Raw genomic sequence first — 22,063 nt, forward strand, 5'->3', positions numbered from 1 at the left:
TTAGACAGAAAATAAAATGCAAAGCAAACCAGTGACTTAAATCCTATACTTAGATGGCTTTAATAAAGTTCGTCTGCAATTTGAACTACCAAGAGAATCAGCTACCAGCATTTCTATGCATAGATCCACAAATAGTGTGGGTAAGGCTATACACATTTATAAGCTTAATAGATGGAGAGAGACACTGCTATTGGCAAGCAGTTTATTCCTCTGCAAAATTCAGATCAAATGACTCAGTCTGAACAGGATACTGAGCTCCAGTGACAATGAATGAGGCTACAGAAACAGAAATGCAATTTGACACAGCCACATTGCCAATTAAGGATAAAATACAGGAAATATGTCAGCTAATAACAAAGACAGAGACATTCCGGGTTTGTACATGAAGCTGCTTCCTTTGGACCCACTTATGAAAACTTTGGAATTATTCGGGTAAATAAAACTGCAGCAGAGCCCAGAAGTAAAAGTAAATATAAGAAGAAAGTGGAAGAGACCTGGGACTTGTTTACAGTTCTTATCAAATTATACACACTGTGTGTAACTGAATCAGTTCTCATTAGCAGAGGCAGTCACTGAGACAAATTCCACTCTCGTATATCTGGGACAATCCTATTGGAACTAGCAGTGGTGTTCAGGTAAACTTGGGCTGACAAAGGAGAATTTGAGCTTTCACAGACAATTTCTGGAGCTTACACACTGATAAGAGAGAGTAAGCAAAATGAAATAGAAGTAGTTCATAAAATGATCTCAAAAGAATCCACTGATTTCAAAGAAAGGGATGCAGTATCCACAACTGAGGGAGACCCACTGTGCCTTGTGCATCCAGTGACCTTGCTAAATACACCAGTACAATAGTTCAGCACACAACAAATGCCCTGACGTGCAAGAAGACCCCTCCCTATGGCTCATGTGGCCAGCTGCTCACATGAATGCTGTTAGGGTTTAGGAAAACACAGGCTCCTAAACGCTGTGCCTGCCACTGCTCCAGCAGAAATGTCTAATTGGTCAATAGGAGCTCCGGGGGGAGAACGCCAACAAGCCTAATAGACAGCAAGCACCTGGTTCATTGATAGAAGAATCAATAGGGGAGCGGCTTACTCTGAAAGCCTGGGAATACACAGGAGGTCTCCCCATAATGACTTTCCCTGTTGGGTTCTGAATGTAGGATATCTTCTCCTACAGCAGAGCCAGAAGAATCCATTTGTGAGCTGCTATTGAAATACTGGGTTTAGCCCACAAGTTCCATCGCACTGTGGTGCTGCTCATTGTTTCCCAGCCTACATGAAGCAGGGCCATCTCAGGGGCAGGCTGACTTTCCAGAAAGGCACCTGCCATTTCACAAAGATGCAGTACAATCTGGGTTGAATGCAGTGCTTATGAAGAGTGCCATTGTGAAATCTGAAAGTGCCCGCACTTTGTGCCTTAGAAAAAGTCCTATGGGGGATTTTGAAATGGATCACGCAGCCATGCCACCAAGCCTGACCTGAAGCAGTGGTTTGTGAAGGTAAAATGGTAAAATGGCTCAGACTGCCAGCAAATTTGCCAGTCATTGCTGATAGAAACGGGGTCTGTGATGTACATACTTATCCACAGGGAGCTGGATTGAGACCAAAGTCATTTCATGCAGGCCGCTGCACAGCCAAGAGAAGATAATTTTCAATCTGTACTGACCTGGCCTGGATCAGACCTCATACCCTAGGGATGCAAAACTCTATAGCCTGAATTTATTCCCTGTGGTCTACAAAAATAAAAGTGCAGCTATTTTATGGACATAAATATATACTGCCGTATGCATAAACAGGTGGGACAATTCAGATGCCATCAGTGAAAAGGGGTGCACAACAATTCAGATAGGTATAAGTGATTCCTGACCATCTCTATTTATGTGAGGAATGAACCAAAACACAGGGCACGTGATGTTTTGATGTATGCTAATAAACTCAGAGCTTCCAGCTGCAGCACAGCTGATAGAGAAAAACCTTCCATACAACTAGATAGTGAGAGTTCTTTCATTTCAAGAAAAAAATTTCCAGCTCACCCTTAATTAGGCTGAATGAAGCAGAAGTGTTTTTTGCCGCCTGCTTTAGATCTGCTACTTGTTCCACATCCACTTGTGAAGTTTGTCGTCAGCTTAAAAAATTATCAGATGAGTTTTCAGACTTATCTTCATCTAGAAGCCACCAAGGAAATGCATTTTTCAAGGAGAATACATACCAAAAGACCAGAACCAAAAAAGGGAGTTCTAGCACGCAGCCATAGTCAGTACAGGGGATCTGACTGTTATTGTGACTTATATTTCCACAGTTAATAGCATTTTTGTCTTCAGCCACTTTTCAAGCACCACATAAATATCACTTTTAACTCGACCCAACACGGTTTTCCAGGGCACAGTTGCATCCTCCATTTCATAACAGAATTTGACATTATACCCTGCCTTAATATGCAGTCTTTGCTCAGGCAAATTCCATTCCTTCTTAGGGAATATGATGCATGGTACCTTTATGCAGGGAGGGGATTGTGTTAATCTGGTGTCCATGAGCTCACCTGAGCAGTCTTTGCTAGCTAATGTGTCATAGGGGACCTGACAGAGACAGGTTAGTGCAGTGGGGTAGGAAAAGCCAGAGGCCTAGGCACATAAATCTGTGGAAAACAAGGCTTTTTTTAGTTCTGCTTCATATAGGAAAACCTGTGCTCTTTTCATTATTGATTACTAATTATCTCACTCCAAATTACCACCCACGCTCAAAGCCACCTGCACAGTATGGATGCCTTTTCCCGCACCCATTGCCAGTACAACTAGCCATTCTCAATGGCATTGAAATATTGGATTATGAATAAAATAGGAAACCAGAAGAAGAAAATGCATCTTCCTTGTATGAATAGGTAATTCATGAAATGAGACTGGGCAAACTGTTTTTGTTGCCTGTGATACACCAGCTAATTGGACAACTGCTGTGCCACAAAACCTTTTCCCCTCCTACAGCAAGTAAAATTTATACTGGTGATTGGTAACAAGAACATCTTGATAAAATGGCTGAATTTATTTTATACCTATAAATGAAAAGAGCTCTTAACAAAGGGGGGTAACTGATATGCTCAGTAAATCAAGGATAAAAGGACGCAGGCTCTATTGAAGATTTTTTCCCCTCGTCTTTTCTTTTTAAACCTTTTTGATGAGGTGCCCTGTTGCTCAGCAATGAGCTTCCACTGAAGTACATTTGGAATTATCTCAAAGAGAAACAGATCATTTAAATGAGTTAAAGCCCCCAAAACAGATTCACTATCTGCAACCTTAGGTTCACTTCTTTATGTTAAAAATTTAGTGAAATTTATAAAATAACTTTATTACTGAACCAGTGACTTACAAGAGAAAGAAGCCTCATTCATTTTTCCTGCTTCTTTCTGAAGTGGTGAAGGATGATACATTTAAAATAAAGATGAAAGCAAATATGTAGAAGAGAGGGAATATTCTGATAAAGTTGTTTTTATCACCTTGAGTGTTTAGAAAACACCCACAGCCATTGATTCTTTAAATTCCTTCAGACCTACCTGAGATTTTGGTCCTTCAGGGAAAATTCAACTGAAGATAAGATAAGGTGCTCCATTCTATTTATTCTTTATTCTTTATTATTATTCTTTTAGGCAACAGAGAGAATTTTAAAAGTGTAGGACCAGAGAGCAGGTTAAATTTTTTTAAATATAGAAGGACAGACTGTTTCTTCTCTCCTGTATGCCTTCTTCAAGGAAAAAGAGATGTCCCAGAAGGAAGCCAGTCATGGCTGGAATACTCAACAGACTGTACCTTTAAGTTCCCTGTGACCTCCATAGGTAAAACAAAGTTATAATCTTCCTCGTGTCTATAGAAAGGTAAATTGGTCAGTTTACTCACTGGGTAGGCATGGGGCAGAATCAGACTGCTGTGATACTGCATGTATTTGTACTGAGAGATTGCCTCTTAGCAAGTTTGCCATGCATTTGCCATGCATTTGAATGGGTTTATAGCAATACAATATACACTTATTTTTACTGAGTATTTGAGCAATTGTTCATGATTAAGTTACAGAAGACAACTCTCAGTCCAATACGCAGGCGTGCACGTGGGAAGTAATTTGTACTCCTGTGGCAGAGAAAATATTACACTGAGGAACTCTGGCACATAGGCAAAATTTGTATTTATAGACTCAAATTAAGCCTGTGTTTCAGTCTTTGAGTGTACAGATTCTCACTGAGCTTAGCAAGGATATTTATACATTAGCACTTACATAAGGATACGTTTGAAAGGCAATTTTGATGCAATGTCAACAAAAGATGCAAATGACAAGAGATGTACAGAGCTGGGATTCATCTTGGGAAGTTTTAAGGAATCCAAGTGACATTCCAAAAGCTGAAAAATCTAGTTAGAGTTTCTCTCTCCTGTAGTTTCCATCCCTTCCTGCACTGTGAGATACAGGAATCAGCTTTCATGGGATCTACCAGTATAGTCAAGGAATAGAAAAATGTCAGAATGAATTCTTTCATTTTGGTGATGAAGTGCTAGTAGCTTTGCTTGCCAGCACGCGGGGTTCAATAAAAGCAGACAGGTCTTCAAAAACTAGCAGCATAAATAGATGAACTCTTTAAAGTAATACAAGTTCTGTCATCTAGGTGTGAAATATAGACCTAAGTGCCCATCAAAGTAAAGCTGACCACACATTCCACAGATAAGTGTTAAAGTTTTCTTAGTGTCCCAGGCTGAGAAATTTTTTTACTGCATATCTTCTTGCCACAATAGACAGAATGAAAGCATTTGAAGTTAAACACATTTTTCAAAGGAAGGAAATAAAGCATCCGTAAAGAAACAAAGGCACATCAGAGAATGAGGTCTCTAGATAGCTCCCGTTTTCAAGAAAGCTGCAATTAGCTGTGCAATGGAGAAGGTGAACCCAGATTTATTTCAATAGCATCTATAATGATTTCAGTAGCTAGAAAGCTGATAGGTATGTGCAGGGGGTTGGTTGTGAGACAGAAGGTCAGGATTCCTGTGGTCTCCTGTCATACTTAATTCATATTCTCTGGCCTTCTTCAACACATTTATTGAATTACTGGAATAAAATTCAATGAATCAAAAACAAAAGAAGAGAGGACAGGCCAAATCCTGATTTCTTTTGCATTCTTACAGTACAACAGAACTCAGCAGACTTGTAAAAGAGCATCTGAGATCAGAATTTGGAAGGAGAGGGATGCGCGAGTTGGTGCAACCCCTCTCACCGCCCCCATAATTGCATCCCAGGAATTTATTGCAAGGAGTGACTGTTTGCATGTAGGAGAGAGGATCCAATTTCCACCTGTCCAGAATTTCCCTCTCTGCTTTTTAAGGGTGATCTTTGATTCGTCCCTGTGTGTGCTTCATCAGATTCCTTTTTGTCACAAATGAGACGGCAGCAGAATGGCTTTTCAAAACCACTTTTCAGAAAAGCACTGCAATTCATCACATGAGTACTAAGAGGAAATCCTCAAACGTTTTAAAAATACAAGTTTCAGGGAAGTGCCCTATTGGCCCTATTGGTATTCTTGGCATGATGATTCCCTGCAATCATCTTAATTAAACAGACACAACCCCTTAACCTCCTGGTACAAGTGAGATGCAGTAAGCACAGTCTTTACAGCAGCATGGACTCTTCTGCCAGAGCATATGAGGAGTAGCTCCAGGTGTGCTCGAGGATTTTGGGAAAGATTTTGTTGCATCTCCTTTGCTCCCGTTATCTTAGTTTCATTGTCATGTAGGCTGCCTCTAAGAACTGGGTTGTTTTGGATAAAATAGTGGATCATTCTAATTTCTCAGTTTCTTCTTCAGGCAAAACTACATGTGGTGTCTGCAGTTAAAATACTGCACTTCCCCAGTGTGAGAGTATCCCCTGGTTCCACAGTTACAACAGTGCAATTCCCTAGTTTGAGCACAGTCTCATACAAATAACCTGTACTGGTACCCAGTAATATCTTTACACCAGTGTAGTTTGTTTGGAGCTAGGTATATACAAGTTTGGATGGTGAGTCTGACCCAACATATTCATTTAAAAAAAAAAAAAGAAGACATAAAAGGTTTTGAGATTCTATCCAAAACTGCAAGCTCACCAATACTTAGCTTTGGCATTTGAATTTTTGGAAATGTCAAAGCTAATAAATAATGTATTATTTTCTGAGCTACAATGTACCTTTTTATTTTAAAACTTGAATCTGCTTAGCTTCCAAAAAATTAGGTGCTCTGCACACGTACATTCCAACCTATGGGATGGCTGCCTTTTCACTTAATACATTTAATAAAGGTGACCAGATGCTTTGTGTTTTTCATGGCTTGTTCTGCATCCCAACAAAATGTCCCTGTTTTGGCTGTGATCGCAGATGATTCATTCTGAAACCCAGCCCAGCTGCCCTGACACAACGGAGGCAGGGCACTGTTAAAAGACAAGCCATCTGTGCAAGACAAGTGGGCTGGAGGAGTGCTTTGTCAGGAGGAGACTGTAATTTCTTGGTCACTGTCTTTTCTAGCCATCCAGTAACCCCAAAGTCCTATGGGTCCAATCCCTATGCCTTTGCAATTCTATTTTGTAATTGCATCCTACATTCCATTATGCCCTCTTCCTTCTCCCTTACTAAAAAAACACATCACCCTGCTCTGCTATATAAGCTCCCATGTTTCTATGAAATGTAAGATGCTGATCTCACTTTATGCTTTCCAAACATATGTCAAGATTTCTGACCCTGTAGCTGCATCGGCCAAGCCTTGTGCTTTAAAAAGCAAGAGGGATTCATTTAGGGCTTTTCTGAATAATTAGCTCTGCCCAGTTCTGCATTAGCATCACGCTATTGTCAGTGCTGCCAGAAGAGACATCCTGCATTCAAGAGCAGACACCGCATTTGCTTGCAGGCTAGCTGAATTCAAGGGCAAAATTCTACCCGCAGGCAGAGCTCCCCACTGCCTCAGCAAGAGGCAGGCATATACACTTGAAGGCAAAGCCCAGTCTTGAGCATGTCATTGAAATAAGGCACTTCAAGCTGGAGTGGGTGCTGACCCCACGGCACCTTTCCCACCCTCCCTGTGCCGGGCAGCAGTGCTGACACCTTTCCCTGCCCACGCGACAGAGCAGTGCAGCACAACACGGCCATGGCAGGGCAGGAAGGAAAGGTTCCTGTCAACTCTTCTTTACAGCCTGTGTTCCCTAGCATTTGAAAGAACTATTGCAACTCAAGTCATCTGGCATGCATACAAATGACAAATATGCTTCAGAGGCAATAAATTAGCAATTTCAAGGCTTTACTTCCCCTCATGGACTAATTGCCAGAGATTATAGTATATTATGAGAGAGCAATGATACTAATGCCTAAATATGCTTCAGTGATTATAGAGCTATCCTCAATAACCAAGCTGTTTAAATGTCAATGCAAGAAAGCTCTTTATTATGAGATTAAATATTATTTTGAAGCAATGCAATAGGAACTTCCTTCCCAAGCTTCACGGCTGCAATAACACTGTCTTGGAACTATATATATTGGAGAAACAGTGGTTTTTTTAACATGTATACAGTAAAGGGTCCCAAAATATTCTTGTGCTGCATACTTGAGCAGCATTCCTGGTAAGAAAGAGGATATTGGTACCATTTTATTTTGCATTTGTTACTTACGTGCTGCTGCCTTCATCCATTTCTCTATATTAATACTTGTGTGTACCACTGGTGTACAGACAAGATAAATTCTTGTTTTCTATCAATGTAAACAAGTGTAAACAGTGTAAACCTCAAAGCTCTTCTATTCCCCTTTTTTTTCCTTTTTTTTTTGTATTTAAACAGTGTCGCTGTCTTGCATACTCTTGAGAGTCCTATCCCTCATGTCTAAATAAGTCTATTTTTACCCAACATTGAGAGAACCCTCGGAAACTAGCTAGAATCTCCAATATTCAGATTCAGTTTTTGACATGGAGCAAAGAACAAAAGTGACTCTAAGCAATAAGTCATATAAAAGTAAGGACACAAAATAGAGAAAGACAGTTTCTAGTGAAGTTGTGGCAGAATATCTCCTGAAAATAACTTTTTTCCTTTTGGAAGCATTGTTTCTTAAAGATAACCAGCAGATCTGCTCCATGGCGTGTTCCTGAAGTAAAGTGAAAGAAGTGCTTTGCATGTGAATGTACAGTTGAGTAAACCCTGACCAAGAAGTTTACTATCAAGAATTCCATTAGCCCAGCTGCAGCAGGACTGGACGCCTGGATTCACATCCTACCACTGTATATTGCAACCTGGAAATCATTAATTTGGAATTTTATTCTACCCTTCAGAATACCTTCCTTCTGTTGTTTCATCGTGGCTGATTTCTTCAGCCATTTTATATCTTATCTATAAAATATAATGGTTGTTTACCACAGAGTGTCTGAGGCTCCTTCTGATGCTCAGGTAAAAGACACCTGCCATATATATTCAGAAAAGACATAAATTGCTCTATCATTTGTAACATAAAAAAAAACTTCATCTATTAAAATCACAGTGTGACTGACAAGGAACATGCTGAAAGGCCAGGAGAATTCTTTTTCTGCTTTTCTAGGCAGACAATAATCTGACATCTTTTTTGTTACATCTTGACTTAGAATGTAAGATAGGAAATGATGTATTTATGCTTACAACAGTAACGAACTTACAATGCTGATGTTAAATAAATAACCAGAAATAATATATTGACACTGCTCAAAGGAGAATTATGTGGACTTACAACGGAAAGGAGAAAAGTAACCTGTGTTTTGCTGCTTTTTGAGAAAATATTATTTGACGTGAGATTAAAATCTTCTTTACTTTTCTGCAGGCGCCTTATGCCATGCCCCATTACTCCCAGCTCTCACTTACCATGTATCCTGGTGCACACGTACACTTCCCAGTGATGCTGTCGCAATCTGCACCATTCTCACATGAGCAGGTCAGCTGGCAGCCTTCACCATAATATCCAGGGGGACAGGTCTCATTGCAGTACAGTCCAGCCCAGCCAGCTTTGCAGCTACATTCTCCAGACAATGGATGGCAACTAATGAAGACAAGCAGAGATTAGCGAGATGTGAATGCAGAAGTAAAAAAAAGTCTATAAACTGTAGGGACACCTCAGTAGAATATTCCAAGTGCAACGCCAGCGAGAGTCTCACCAAGAGCAGAACAAACCTGAGAACTGCTCAGGATGGTAAACATAAGCAGCCATACAAATCAGGCAATGCAGCCACGGAATATGGAGCTAAGTACCAGTCTGCTGGGTCACCTCCAAACATGTGGGAGCTGTCACTGCACCCATTTCTGTTTTTGTTCTCATAGATCAGTGTGACTTGGGTTACTGACATGAACCACATCACAATTAAGCCCTGTGTATGCCATACTGTTTGTGTGAAATATGCTCAGTTAAAGATGTTTACAGGAAAGATTCAATAGATTACAACTCTGGCATCTCAGCAAAACTTTACAGGAAGGAGAAGTAGAAAGGAAAGTGTTTGGAAGGGAAATGTGTCCTTTGGAAAAATACTTTTGCAGGGAATATTCAGCTATAGTGAACTGAACTGATCACTACCTGAGCCTGAGCAAGAATTTATTCGGGGCAGGAGTCAAAAGGAGCCCTGGGACTAAACTTCAGCTGTGCAGGGAAAAGAGTCAGGTTCCTTTGTGTGGTGAATAATGAGCATTGCTGCCCACCATGAATTTTCTGGCTTTCATTTCTATTCAGACAATTCCATACTTGTGACAGCTCACAGAGAAGTAGAAACAAAATTCATGACCACAGGACCAGGCAATGCTTGGTGAAGATGTTTTTGGAGGTGAAATCTTGGAATAATTATTCCTCCTGCTATGAAACACTACTCACAATTTTCTGTGAACAGAAAGAGCATCTCCCAGGTTCACTTAGGGCACTAATTTCCCCCTGCAGCAGGAAGGGGAGGCTGGAGAAGTGCTGGTGTGGGGACGTGGCTGTGTCTGTGCTGTGGGAAGGGGGAGCACAGGCTGGGGAGGTGAGGTGGTTGATGAGGTGGGAGAAAAGAGGAGAGGATGGAGAGGGATCTGATCTTTGGCAAAGCAACACATATTGTCTGAGGCCAGCTGGGAGTGCAAGGCTTCACTGAGAGCTCAGAATGCCCCAGGGGTTGCTGCACTTCAAGACTGCACTTCAATAGTGCTGTCTGGCCCTCAGTGCGAGATGAGAAATAATAGTGCCACAAGCCAGGTTTTTTTCTATCGTTCTAAGAACAAGAAAGGAGAGAGTTCTGCAAAGTGGTACCTCTCTGTGGACCTGCCTCCTGCTATTTTGCTTCACAGAATCTGTTTATTTTCCTTTATGATTATTTATTGCTATAGTTTAGTATTGCGAACATGACTAAATAGGTTTCTTTACACCTATAAAATTAATATCGTATATGTTAATTTTCAAGGCAGCTTCATCAAATGTAATTTTCAAGTATGTTTCTGGCAATTGCTAGTACGAGAGGTTAGTCACATACTGTTGCAGCTAAGAATGATCAAATTTTGTGAGTGTCATGTGTTCCATCATAAATGGTGTTTGACTGAGTAATTAAAACAATTCATCAGCTTAACAAACTACTATCCATGAAATTCTTCTGACAAAGCAGTCCCTGAAATTATGGTTGTTCACACAGCACCTCTTAACATTTAGATGAAAATAATAAAAGCTCTTTTTTTCCCCTCTGTGTCTATTAATCATCACCTAGTAGGAGAAGAAGGTGAACATTAAAGAAACGTTTTGGAGTGGATTTTTTTTTTCTTTGTTTTCACTACTACTGCATGTATCATATGGTTCCATGAGAACTGCATCTGTTTGCTAAATTAAATCTTTCAAATGTAATATATGACCGTGGCAGTTTGAATCAGTCTATAACAATTCAATTGAAAATGCTATGCTCAGTAAGAATTTCTACTCCCAGGCTGCTTTCTTCATCCAAGTGGACAGCTTTTTTGCATGGGATGCAGGCTATTTATTAAGAACTAACAATCATCCTAACATGCACTAGAATAATCAGCATGCACCAAAGAGACTCTGCAGAAGATTCTGTGGGAAAAAGGGACTCCATAACAAGCTCCAGTAAAAGATCATGCTGTGTTCCCTCCATGCCACCTATTTCCTCATAAGGCAATGAGCGAGGAAAACCCCAATGTGTTTGTGGGTTCCTGCACTCATATAATCTTCTCCTGGAAGAAAGGATGGTTTTACCACCTGACAATTAAGGTGCCCAGATGCAGTGTTAACTTGAAGATAGCTGCAATTTAGTTGCTTAACCAAAATTCAGAAGACAGCTGTTCTATCCCTGACTCTGCCAGTGAATCTTGGCCATGTAATTCTGTATTTCATCTTTTCCATCTGTAACATGATGCCTTTCTTCCTTTGGAAACCCTTTTAAGATCTGCAGTTGAAGTCACTAGATAGTAAGTTCTTATTACTGTTTTTAATATTCTGGTATGTGTGAATTATTCCATTAGTTAAAGTTAGTAGAGTTATGCACTAAATATGATGCAAAATGGTGTGTGCACATATATATGCGTGAGTTGAGAATGCTTCTCTCCTACTGTTCGGGTATTCTGTAAACTTTCATTCTGTGTTGTAACTACGTACCTAAACACATAACCATAGGTAGGAAATTGATCTGTTATCCATCCAAACATCTGTGTATCTAGCCTATCCAGTAAACTAAATGTTAGCTGCACTGAAATTAATGTTAATGGGAAAGTAGTTAAAGCAAAGAATAGGACATACAATTAGAAATGTGATTTGTGTAATTCCTCCCTTCCTGTTCTGACTGTACCTTTCCAGGTCCACAAAACTTTCTGTTAGGACAGAAGGTTGCATATGTAAGGTCCATGCCACCAATGAACTGGAATTAAAACGCACAAACTGAAAAAGCATCTCTTAATGGATGGGCTGGGGCTTTTGGAAGGACCCCAAAAAGCAAACATACTAACATCTGCTTTCCAACTGCAGTGAGCAGAAAAGAAACCTTAGTCTTGAAAGAGTCTGGCAGTATTATGCATTAGTATTTTGCATTCAATCTTAACAATTTTTATTTCTTCAAATCTCTTGGATAACAGTACGGAGTAGTGTAGAAAACCTAGAATGAGTGCAAGCAGCCAAGTGTTTCTCTGGCAGTAGGCCAAGCAGAGGTGGAAACTGGAAGCTGTCCACAGCACACAACATGAGAAGGAAGTTGTTCCATGGCTGTTGCTGCAGATCAGAAGCTAACCATACGTTCCCTGGCTTCTGAGTCACATTTGCAGTAACAAAAGATTATTATTTTTTTAAATTCACTAGCTGAACTGAAAAACAGAAAGTCATTTTTGACCTTTGCATTTTTTTAAACATCTAATTTTGAGGAAACCAGTTTCCTTTCACTCCAGGGAATTTAACTTTCTTAAGGCAAATTAGGAAAAGAAACACTTTAGACAGCACAGTCTGTTCCAAATTCTGCATTTGTTCCCCACACATCTCTCAGTCAAAACAACTTCTTCCCAGTGAATTTCTCAATTTTTAGTTTACACACTAGTAGAAGTCATTTCATCTAAATAAACAGCCATAATAATCCTTATTTAAGAGCATTTTCTCTCTTTCGGTGTCTACGCTGCATTCTGCCTCCCTTACAAACGCCCTCTTGCTTTTAAAGAAGAAGCCAAAGTGAGTCTGTAGGGCCCCTAATTCAATTCAGCACATTTACAAAGCCAACCTCATTCCAGAGGTTGTGGGCAGAACTTGTTACTTCCAAATTTTCCAATATTTATACAATAATTAGAGCCTCTGACTGTTAACTCATTTCATCAGACTTTGCCACTGCTGGGCTACAGGGAGGAAAGAGACATGGCTGAAGAGGTCATTGTTTCTTGCTTCCTTTCTTGTGTTTCTGTCCTGTGTTTCTGTCCAACTAAAGGCTACAGGTCCATGTGGTAAAGAAAGCTGAGTGGCTGAGACCACTCAGCTATTCATGTCCTTCTCTACTTCTCACAAAAGTATGCCTCTCAGTCTCTTGCAAATTGTTTAAATATGGTTTTCCTTCTTGGGTAGTTTTTCACAAGTCTATCCTTCCCCATGGAAGGACAGTCCAAGTCACCAGTGTGCCATAAACTACCTAATTCTGGAGCTGTTCAGAAATCCTGAGCAATGTGCCTCTCAATGTGCTTCGATGCAGAAATTATTGGATGATGTTCTTTGGTCACTGCTAGGCAGAAGATCAGACTGGATGATCAGATTGGTCTCTTCAGATATTAAAACAGATAGATCTGTGAAAATAGGAAAGCTGATAGTGTACTTCTTAACATTCCTCTCCAACCTGCTCCTCAAAGACCCCAGAACTTACTGGAACTTACTGTTCCAGCTCTCCAACAACCACATCAGATGAGTCAAAACTACTGACAGAAAAAAAGCAAGCTCCCCTTACCTTTCAAAGGTTTATAAAATCATCCTGCATTCTTAGGTATCTCAACAAGTAGCCAACAGTTTAAATGGATTCTTGGAAAAATAGATGGCTGTCAGGAAATGAATCGCTTTGGAAGACAAAAATTCAGGGGAGGAGGTGGCTGGGAAGAGAAGTGTTCTGTATGGGACAGGTTAAACAATCAGTAAAAGATGTGTTCAGAATATGAAGTGCCTTTAGAGAAGGTCATACTCCATCAATTCTGACACTCCTCAGCTCAGAAATTGACAGTGCTCTGAGGAGCTCACTGAAAAGTGGAAAGCTGAAGTACCACGAATGAATGAAAGAACATTTAGAGATCTACAGATTCCTGATATCTCTTTGTTCCATAACAGCAGTGATAAGATGCAGGAAAAAGGGAGATTTTATCAATGGAAAGACTAGACTCATTTATTAAGGGAATAGAGATAAAATCTTAGCAGAGGATGGTGCAAGTGAAGCTGATGAACATGTGATGGGACAGAAAGCATAAAAAGTATCTACCAGACAGCAACCAGGCACAGGTCAGGCACATGGTAGGAATAACCATACGCTGAGAAAAGAGCTGGGAAAGACTCAATGTCCCACCTGCCTGAATGCTCTTATCCTTCTGATCTCACCTTCCTTCACAGCCAGATGGTGCCAAACTGCTCCTTCAAGGAGACCTTCTGGCAAACCCTTGGAGCAGCTCCCAGGCACTCCTCTGGCCAACCCAGGATGAATCTCAAACCCACAGACTTTCCTGTTTAGGAGACTCTTAACGAATTGAGCAGTTAGCTGAGAAACAGAAGCCAAGGTCATCCTTGACCATGGCCTGCAGTCCTTCACTCTGGGAAAACAGGCACACACACAGGCTTCTGCAGGCTATGAGAGGAGGGGTGAAGACACACAGTGTCAGCTACCATATGGAAGCATATTCTTACCCTACAGTACACAAGTAAGAGCTTTCAATGAGGAGGGTTTGCAGTGTAATTACTGCAGGTCTATGTGGTGCACGCTGGCACAGCAGTGTGACATACAGGAGTTTAGAACTTAGCTCTCTTCTTGAGTCATCTCCTACCCTCAGCACAACATAACACTAACCTTTTGTATCTAATGCTCAGCTCGTGCCTCAGGGATATTATTTTTTGCAATGGTATCATGATGCACAGAATGCTCTGATGTGATAGAAGCCTGTTGTCTAGAGCTCTCTTTGAGGTGTCAAACACTTTGCATCCTTGCTGTCAAACCCAATAGAGCTGGCAGCTATCTTTCTGTAGAGGACTTGTATGATCAGAATTACAAGGCTTTTAAATAATCCATTGTGAGCTCCGACATTCAGTGAAGCAAAGCCTCACTGCTCACAGTCAAAGCTGAATTCACAAGAAAGATCACCTGTTTATTTCTAAGACAGAGACAAACAGAGTCTATCTCAAGCACACAAACAGATTTACCTGAAGTGTTTGTGTGTGAGTGCGTGTGTGTGTGCACACAAATTAGGCAGTTTTGCTTGCATACATAATCGAAGAGGGTGTTTATACTTTAGTAAGCTACCAGATTGCAAAGTAGGTTTGTCATCATCAACAAGACAGTCAGGTCTCCAGCCAGCAGGTTTAAAATTGAAGAATGTCCATATCAAGGGCGTATTTGCTTGGGCATCACTTATCCCACCCTGCTCTGAAGCCAAGACAATCCTGGATTGGCTGTGAATGCTTAACAATACTGGAATGTAAAAAGAGGAAATCGGGTGGGAGCTGAGGGGCCCAGCATCCTGCTGACACGGGAAGGACAGGTGGGCACTCCAGGCTATCAGAAAAGCTCATGCCAGCTGCTGTTTGTGTCCAGGCTCCCTTTGCTGTACGTGAGGAACCTCCAAACGGCAATTCCAACAGTCAGTAAGCAAGGGGATACAAAAGGTAACAAACAGGATAACAAAGAAAAGCCTTAAATTCTTCCTTTTTCAAGGTTCAGAAGTTATTGAAGCCTGCAAAGGGAACATAAATTCAATCTATTTCATGTTAGGTGCTCGAGTCTCTTTGTGGCTCTTAATAATGAGAACCTCAAGAAACACATCCTACAAAAAAAAAAAAAAAACAACACAACTACAAAGGGAACAAAACACTGAGACTTGACCTTCTAAGTGAGGCTTACTCCATTTTAGGTACACTTCACTGATATTTTTCTTTCCGAACATTTCACACATACACAGAGTGAATGAAGAACAAAACCAGGCACCCACGAGGAGAGAGGAGATGTCTATTTTGACAACGTCAGCTTCATTACAGTTCCACAGACTGACTTGGCGATACTGATTTCAGTCTATTTATACATTGTCCTCAAGTGTTTTCAACAAGGTAATTTGCCACAAGACATGAAATGAAGCAAATTAGGCTTCATTTTGAAAGTCCTCTTGCTGTCTATAGATTTAACATGAAAAAAGAGATGGATTTGAGTGAACATATTTATATTTTTTGAACTTCAGGAGGACATTATCCATATTATTCCTTAATGCTCCAAAGACTGCAGCTACAGGATAAATCCACACGTCCCACTGTCTCAGATTTTATAAAACCTGTTTAAATAGTTAATGCTCAATAGCTGGCTGGACTGAAGCTTATGGTTCCAAACCTGAGGTCATTTAAATCAGAAGTTGTAATGCAGAGGAATTGTATATGTTCTTAATTAAATCTACAGAGAAAAGGCTGTGGGTATAGCGGAATGATTTTTTTCCCTAATACTTTTATTTGAGCAGTCCCTACACCAGTATATAATAGGATGTACTTACCTGAGGGTGTTGGTAATATTGCAAGGGCATCTCTTGTTGCACTTGAGGCCATAAAACCCTTCCGGACACATTCTTTCTTGGCAGTGAATCCCTTTAAATCCTGGGTCACACATACATGCTCCATTCACATGGTAACACTTTGCACCGTTTTGGCAGTCACATCTTTGTGTGCACTGAAAACCAAATGTCCCAATTGGACACTCTTCTTGACACCTGCAATGAAACACATGAGACAGGATGCAAACAAACACTGTAGACTACTCTGCTTATGACATTTACATGAGAATGGTTTTGTTAATGAATTAAATATAAAACCACTGCTCTTTTATTTAAGTAATACACTGTAAACTGGTATCACTGGGTGATGTGATATCTTGAGCACGTAAATAGCTGTTAACAGAAAGTGGGTTCATCTCTGTCCAGATATATACTGCAAAATTTGCATTTGTTAGTATTTCCTGAGTTAACAAAGTTCATTCTTGTTTCTTGGACCTCAGTATTTTCCATGCATAAACAAATAACAAATTCATATAGACTAAGACACTTTCTGAAAGAAAACATGACTTAATACTTTCTCTTCACCAGAAAAGATTTTAAAATCTGTCACTCCTCCTAGAGTGACAATGAAGTCCGAGAGGAAATGTGGTCTATTGAGCAATATTCATAAAATGTAGTCCAAGCAAAGGAGAGCTTTGCTTTCCCTCTGTGCTGCCATTGCACCTGCTTTACAGTAACCAGGAGAAAATATACTCCTTCATCTTTTGTCTGTATACTGAGCAACTCCAAATTTGCTTTTCATCTCTTACTCCAGGGACACTCAGTAGTATAAAATCTCCAGACAAATCACTTTCACACTCCTTAGCATCGCAGCTTCTCCAAAATTGCCATCATTTTAAAAATTTGATTGAGAAGGAATCTGCAAATACACAGATTGTTTTAAATTACACCTTCCATGTACTGTTTTCTGCTGTTTCCCAACTGGAGACATTGTGAATTCTGCAAGAAAATCTCTTTCATTGTTCTACAGTTTAAGCGATCATAATATTTCATACTTTAAAAAGCTCAGCTGAAGTCCTAAAGGAAGCTACTGATTCTCTGCTTGACATAATTCAGAGGTTTCAGAAACTTGCAATGAGTCAGTACTACCGTTTACATGATCCACCGTGAAATACAGATACGCCTTTTCAGTTAATAAAAAAAGAAAAAGAAGTCCAGAAAAGCCCAATTCCCTTATCGCGTGGATGCCAGGTATTGGAAATTGCCTATCAGCATTAATTTAATCCTAAGCATTGATTAAAGTGTATACGGCAAACTCAGTGGATAGAGGCAATTGTTAAATGCCTTTCTGCAGGTCATTTCACAGCTGGCAGGTGAGAGTTAATATAATGATCAGTAATAAAAGATTAATGCATGATGCAAGCCAGGCAAAACTGCAATAAACACAGTCAGTATATAAGGAGAGAATTACTACTGCAGCTTCAGATTACTACATTTTACTAAAAATACATGAACAAAGCCAAAGGCTGAGCTGGTGATTTAATTGCAGCAAGCATCAACACAGTTGCTAGTTACACAATCCAGGTTCAGGAGTTCATCTGAGACCCACAGAGAGGAGCCTGTGGCAAACAGGAAGGGAGAGAGCCCAGTGCTGGCTGCTGGCCCTGCTGCTCTCAGGGCAGTTCAGCTGCAAAGGAAACAACCAGCAAAGAATGGGTAACATCAGGACTGGAACACTTACAGCAAGTGAAATGCAATGAAGAACATATTAACATGCCTTATGCCTCCATTGCTGTACACAGCTCTACCAGTTAGCAGGAGAGCACTGTACTCAACGAGATGAATACGTAGTCAATAGTGCACTATATCATTCTATATTTATAGCAGATGAAGCATTACCTAGCAGGGAGAAAAGCATCTGGAAATGAAATATTGACAACCTAATCCATTTACATAATTAGCCTTTTTCTACTAGCAATTTAACCAACTTATTTATTTGGAGATCAAGCAGCTACCGCTAATGAATTTTATACAAAGAATACTAATAACAACTCCTCTGGAACATAAGAATAATCACAGCAGGAATTAGCTTTCTACTTGAACATCTTTCCTTTGCAACATATCAATCTAATGTGTCCATAGCACCATTAACAACCAGATACATTGTTCAATTAAATTACAAAATGAGCTGCTAAGCTCTAGTTATGTTTCTTGTTTAATTTACGTTGGTTTCTGCCTATCTGGGGAGACTTGTATTATAATATCCACTGAACTTTAATACGTACTATAATTATTTGGGTTTGGATAGGATAATATGGCTGTCACCTGTAGAATTAATGGAAGCAATTTTACAAAATATTAAACATAAGACAGCTTGCTAACAGATGAACTTAGTATATGTACCTACATTTTTTTCTAGATAATTCCTTTTTGTTGAATAATGCTGTTAAGTTTTTAAGGTTCTGTTTGTTTTCCTAACAGTGACCACATTTATGTAGCACAACAAAGATTAAAAGCCATCCAAAAAACACTAACCTGCAAATCACTGTTCTGTTTATAAAAGACAGATACAAACGCAACAACAAAAGAATAAGTCTGCTCACGCTGTTGTAACAAATGTGGCATTCATTCTGTTAAGACTCACTCTTTTAGCTCTATGGCAATACACAAAACAAAGCTAAAACAGCATGTTCGCTTTTCCAGTCAGCCTCTGAATTCCCCATCCCCAGCTTCTAACTGTGCTTCTGCTATTATTCCTTTCCAGTTTGCACAGCACACATTTGCATGACACGTCCCGTCATTTCAGCCAGAGCTGCCTGCAGTTATTAATAGTGATGGCAATTTACAAGATATTTAGTGTGTTGCCTCTTCCTGGAAAACAGGTGGGGAATAAAGTGTTGCAATTACACTTACACAGACCTTTATGACCATTTCATCGCCACAAATATTTATCCAACTACAAGTTATTATCTCCTGCACAAGACGACGAACCACGATTTTGTACAGCACTCACTGACAATTAGAGAGGATAATAGTAGATAGAGTGTTTACCTTTTTATTGTGGTTATTCACAAAATCTGTTATTACTAAGAAATATTTTTTCAGGGCCTTGTAGAATTTCAAAGAAAACATTATATTGTTGTGCAGCAGCATTCTCCTGCTGCACTTGCAATTATATTGTAACACTGCAATGGCTACATGAGACCCAGAAAATAAAATTGACTGTAAACTGAAATGCTGCTGACTAATCCATCCCATTGTCCGTGCCGTGCAAGCACACAACTCAGGAAAGCAATCTAGACTTCCTTAAGACTTTGTGCCTGCTCCTGCCTTGCTGAAATCAATGGGCAATCTCCCATCTGCAGGCTGCAGCTGCCAGCAAGGCATGTGCACACACACCTGCTCACAACAGCCCTTACAGGCAATGTGCTGTCCCAACACAAGTGATTGCAATGGGCCCAACGTTCACTTCCCCGAATAAAGGCTGAGACAAACATGCTTCAGGCTCCCAAGAACCCAATTGGAAGGTGGTAATTTCTAGGTTAATGTCAGCTTTACCAACTTTCAGAACTGTCTTTGCTTTACTTCCCTCTGCTCTCGTTTGTTTTTCCATGTGGAAAGATAGCAGTAAGAACAGAGCCTGCATTTCTGCTCTCTCCCTTCACTCTATCTCCCTTCACTCTATCTTTTACTTTCGTGCTCCAGGAGAGGGCAGGTGAGTTACTTCTAAGGGTTTTGCTTGGGTACAGGTTCCCTGGGGCAGCTTCTTGGCTTCCAGCTGGTCATGCTTTATTTTCTGCCTCCCTGCTTTGCTCTGTTTTTCCAAGGCACACCTCCCCAGAGTCCTAACATCTACCACTTTTCTCCAAGCCCAGATCTGAAGAGCCCACACGCCCTTTGCTTAAAACTGTTCCTGGAAGTTCTGCCCTGTAGTGCCTCCTCTACCCCTTCTCTTCCTGAGACTCCTTCTCCAGGCTCTCTCTAAGGAAGATGTACTATAAGAACTTCTGCTTTTGGCAAGAGGCAGAAGCGTGTCTTCTGCTGTCTTCTTGCTATCTCTTTCCCCAGTGATTCTTTCTCTGCTCTTTTTGCTGGAGTACATCTAAGTGTTGGAGGAAGTATGGCAATTCCATCACTGCTGTTTCCCCATGCCACACTCCTGTAACAGAGCCAGCTCTTCTGCTGCATGTCCTCCCTCGTGGCTGGAGGCTATATTGGCAGCTGAGCAAAGAAGCTGGCTCAGCTACAGGCTGCTGGCTGGAGGCTCCTGACAGCTCTAATGCTGTCGATTCACCTATGGCCAAGAATTGATCTAGGTCTGCAGCAACCAGACAAGGAGACCTCCAGCCAGAGAGCCAGGACTGAGGATGGCTTGTGACTGAAGTGTGGTCAGCAGTGGAAGTGTTCAGGCTGCACAGCTGCTTCTTCAAGTGGAATTATCTCCAAAAGTTGATAAAGCTTTGGTTAGTCATACACAGTGATATCACAGTATATCCCAGGGATCTTGAAATCACTGCCTCCAGATGGAGGATGAGGAAAGAGAGATACACTGATGCTTTCTCTACTAAATTAATTTGAAATAATATTTCCACCGTATTTAAGCACATGCAAACCCTGACATAATCTCCAGAGCCCCTTGCCAATTACTACTGTCAATAAAATGGAAACAAGGAGCATCCACATTTGCTGGGACAGAATGCGGCCTTCTGAACCACAGAGCATATTGAAGGCTGGTCTGTTTGTGTGCTGTAAAGACCTGCTGATTATGCAGTGAGCAAGAAATAAGATATTCCTAAGCTTTGCTGCATAGAAGTATAATTTTAGCAAATATCAGCATAGCAGTACTAGCTCATTCTAGCTAGTAACAGAATGGAAGATACAGGACAAAGGGCTTTAGCATAGGAGACACTAGTGAGCTGTGCCCAGTGTCTCTGGAAACCCCAGTGACACAGTTCAATCCCAAGTGAAAGCTGCATATGAAAGCTCGCTCAGCTACAATTTCCTCACCACCATTAGCTCTACTGGCAGGATTAGCTGGAGGGCTAAGCCAATACATGTCACAATCCCACCTTGACTTTGCCGTGTATTCATTTTGCTAAACTTGTGACACCTTTGTAAAGCAACATTATCATCTTAGATTGATTTGTGGGTGAAGCCATTCGTTTATAAATGTTGAGGATTTATCACCCTTTGTTGGTGCCTGAGATGGATCAGTGCTGCAGCAGCGTAGAGGGGCTGACAGAAACATTAAACTGCTGCATTGCTTACTCTTGAGGATATTAATTTGTATAAATATAGTTCATTTACATATCTTGTAAACATGTAATGCTCTCTATTAAATTTATCACTGTAAATATCTAAATTAAATTTAATCCATTAAATTTTAAAAGTTATATTAAAAAAACGGTGAATGGAAAGCATTGCCAATAAAAGGTAATAACATTACCACATTTATAATACTTGAACTGCTGCAAAAGGATGAACCTAATAGCAGCAACAGAAACATAACACTGTTTTTTCAAGAGTAAGATTGCCCTAGCAGAGATATAAATATTGCCAATTCTTGGTTAAAGGTAAAGGCTTCGAGGGTTTGATTCTTACCTGTCTCCAATATAGCCAGGTGTACAGATGCATTTTCCTGTCACGGGATCACAGTGTCCTCCGTTGTGGCATGGACAGTCCTGGCTGCAATTAATTCCAAATGTTCCAGGAGGACATGGCTGTGCACACACCAGCCCCTGTAAGTTTGCAGAAAGAGCAATAATTTTAGTCAACAGTCATAATGTAATGAACTCTTATATCAAGGGTGGATATTTATTGTTCTTCTTGCTAAAACTACATCTAAGTGTACCAAAGCT

The 22,063-nt window shown here is 40.4% G+C and overlaps 1 protein-coding gene across 6 annotated transcripts in view; it reads right to left on the reverse strand.

Annotated features, from left to right (window-relative positions):
* The window catches only part of MEGF11 (multiple EGF like domains 11), a 273,539-nt gene that overhangs the window by 63,020 nt on the left and 188,456 nt on the right, over positions 1-22,063 (reverse strand). For all 6 annotated transcript variants that reach the window (XR_016470490.1, XM_090149151.1, XM_090149152.1 and 3 more), the window contains 3 exons: positions 21,807-21,943; positions 16,209-16,421; positions 8,868-9,042 (listed from right to left, as the gene is read on the reverse strand). Coding sequence is in view for 5 of the 6 variants with exons in the window: in XM_090149151.1 (XP_090005277.1) it covers positions 8,868-9,042; positions 16,209-16,421; positions 21,807-21,943 (525 nt within the window). In the remaining variant the exon portion in view is untranslated. The remainder of the gene's footprint in view (positions 1-8,867; positions 9,043-16,208; positions 16,422-21,806; positions 21,944-22,063) is intronic.

This window comes from Phasianus colchicus, chromosome 12 (assembly GCF_987193195.1).
Source record: "Phasianus colchicus chromosome 12, bPhaCol1.hap1.1, whole genome shotgun sequence".
NCBI lineage: Eukaryota > Metazoa > Chordata > Aves > Galliformes > Phasianidae > Phasianus > Phasianus colchicus.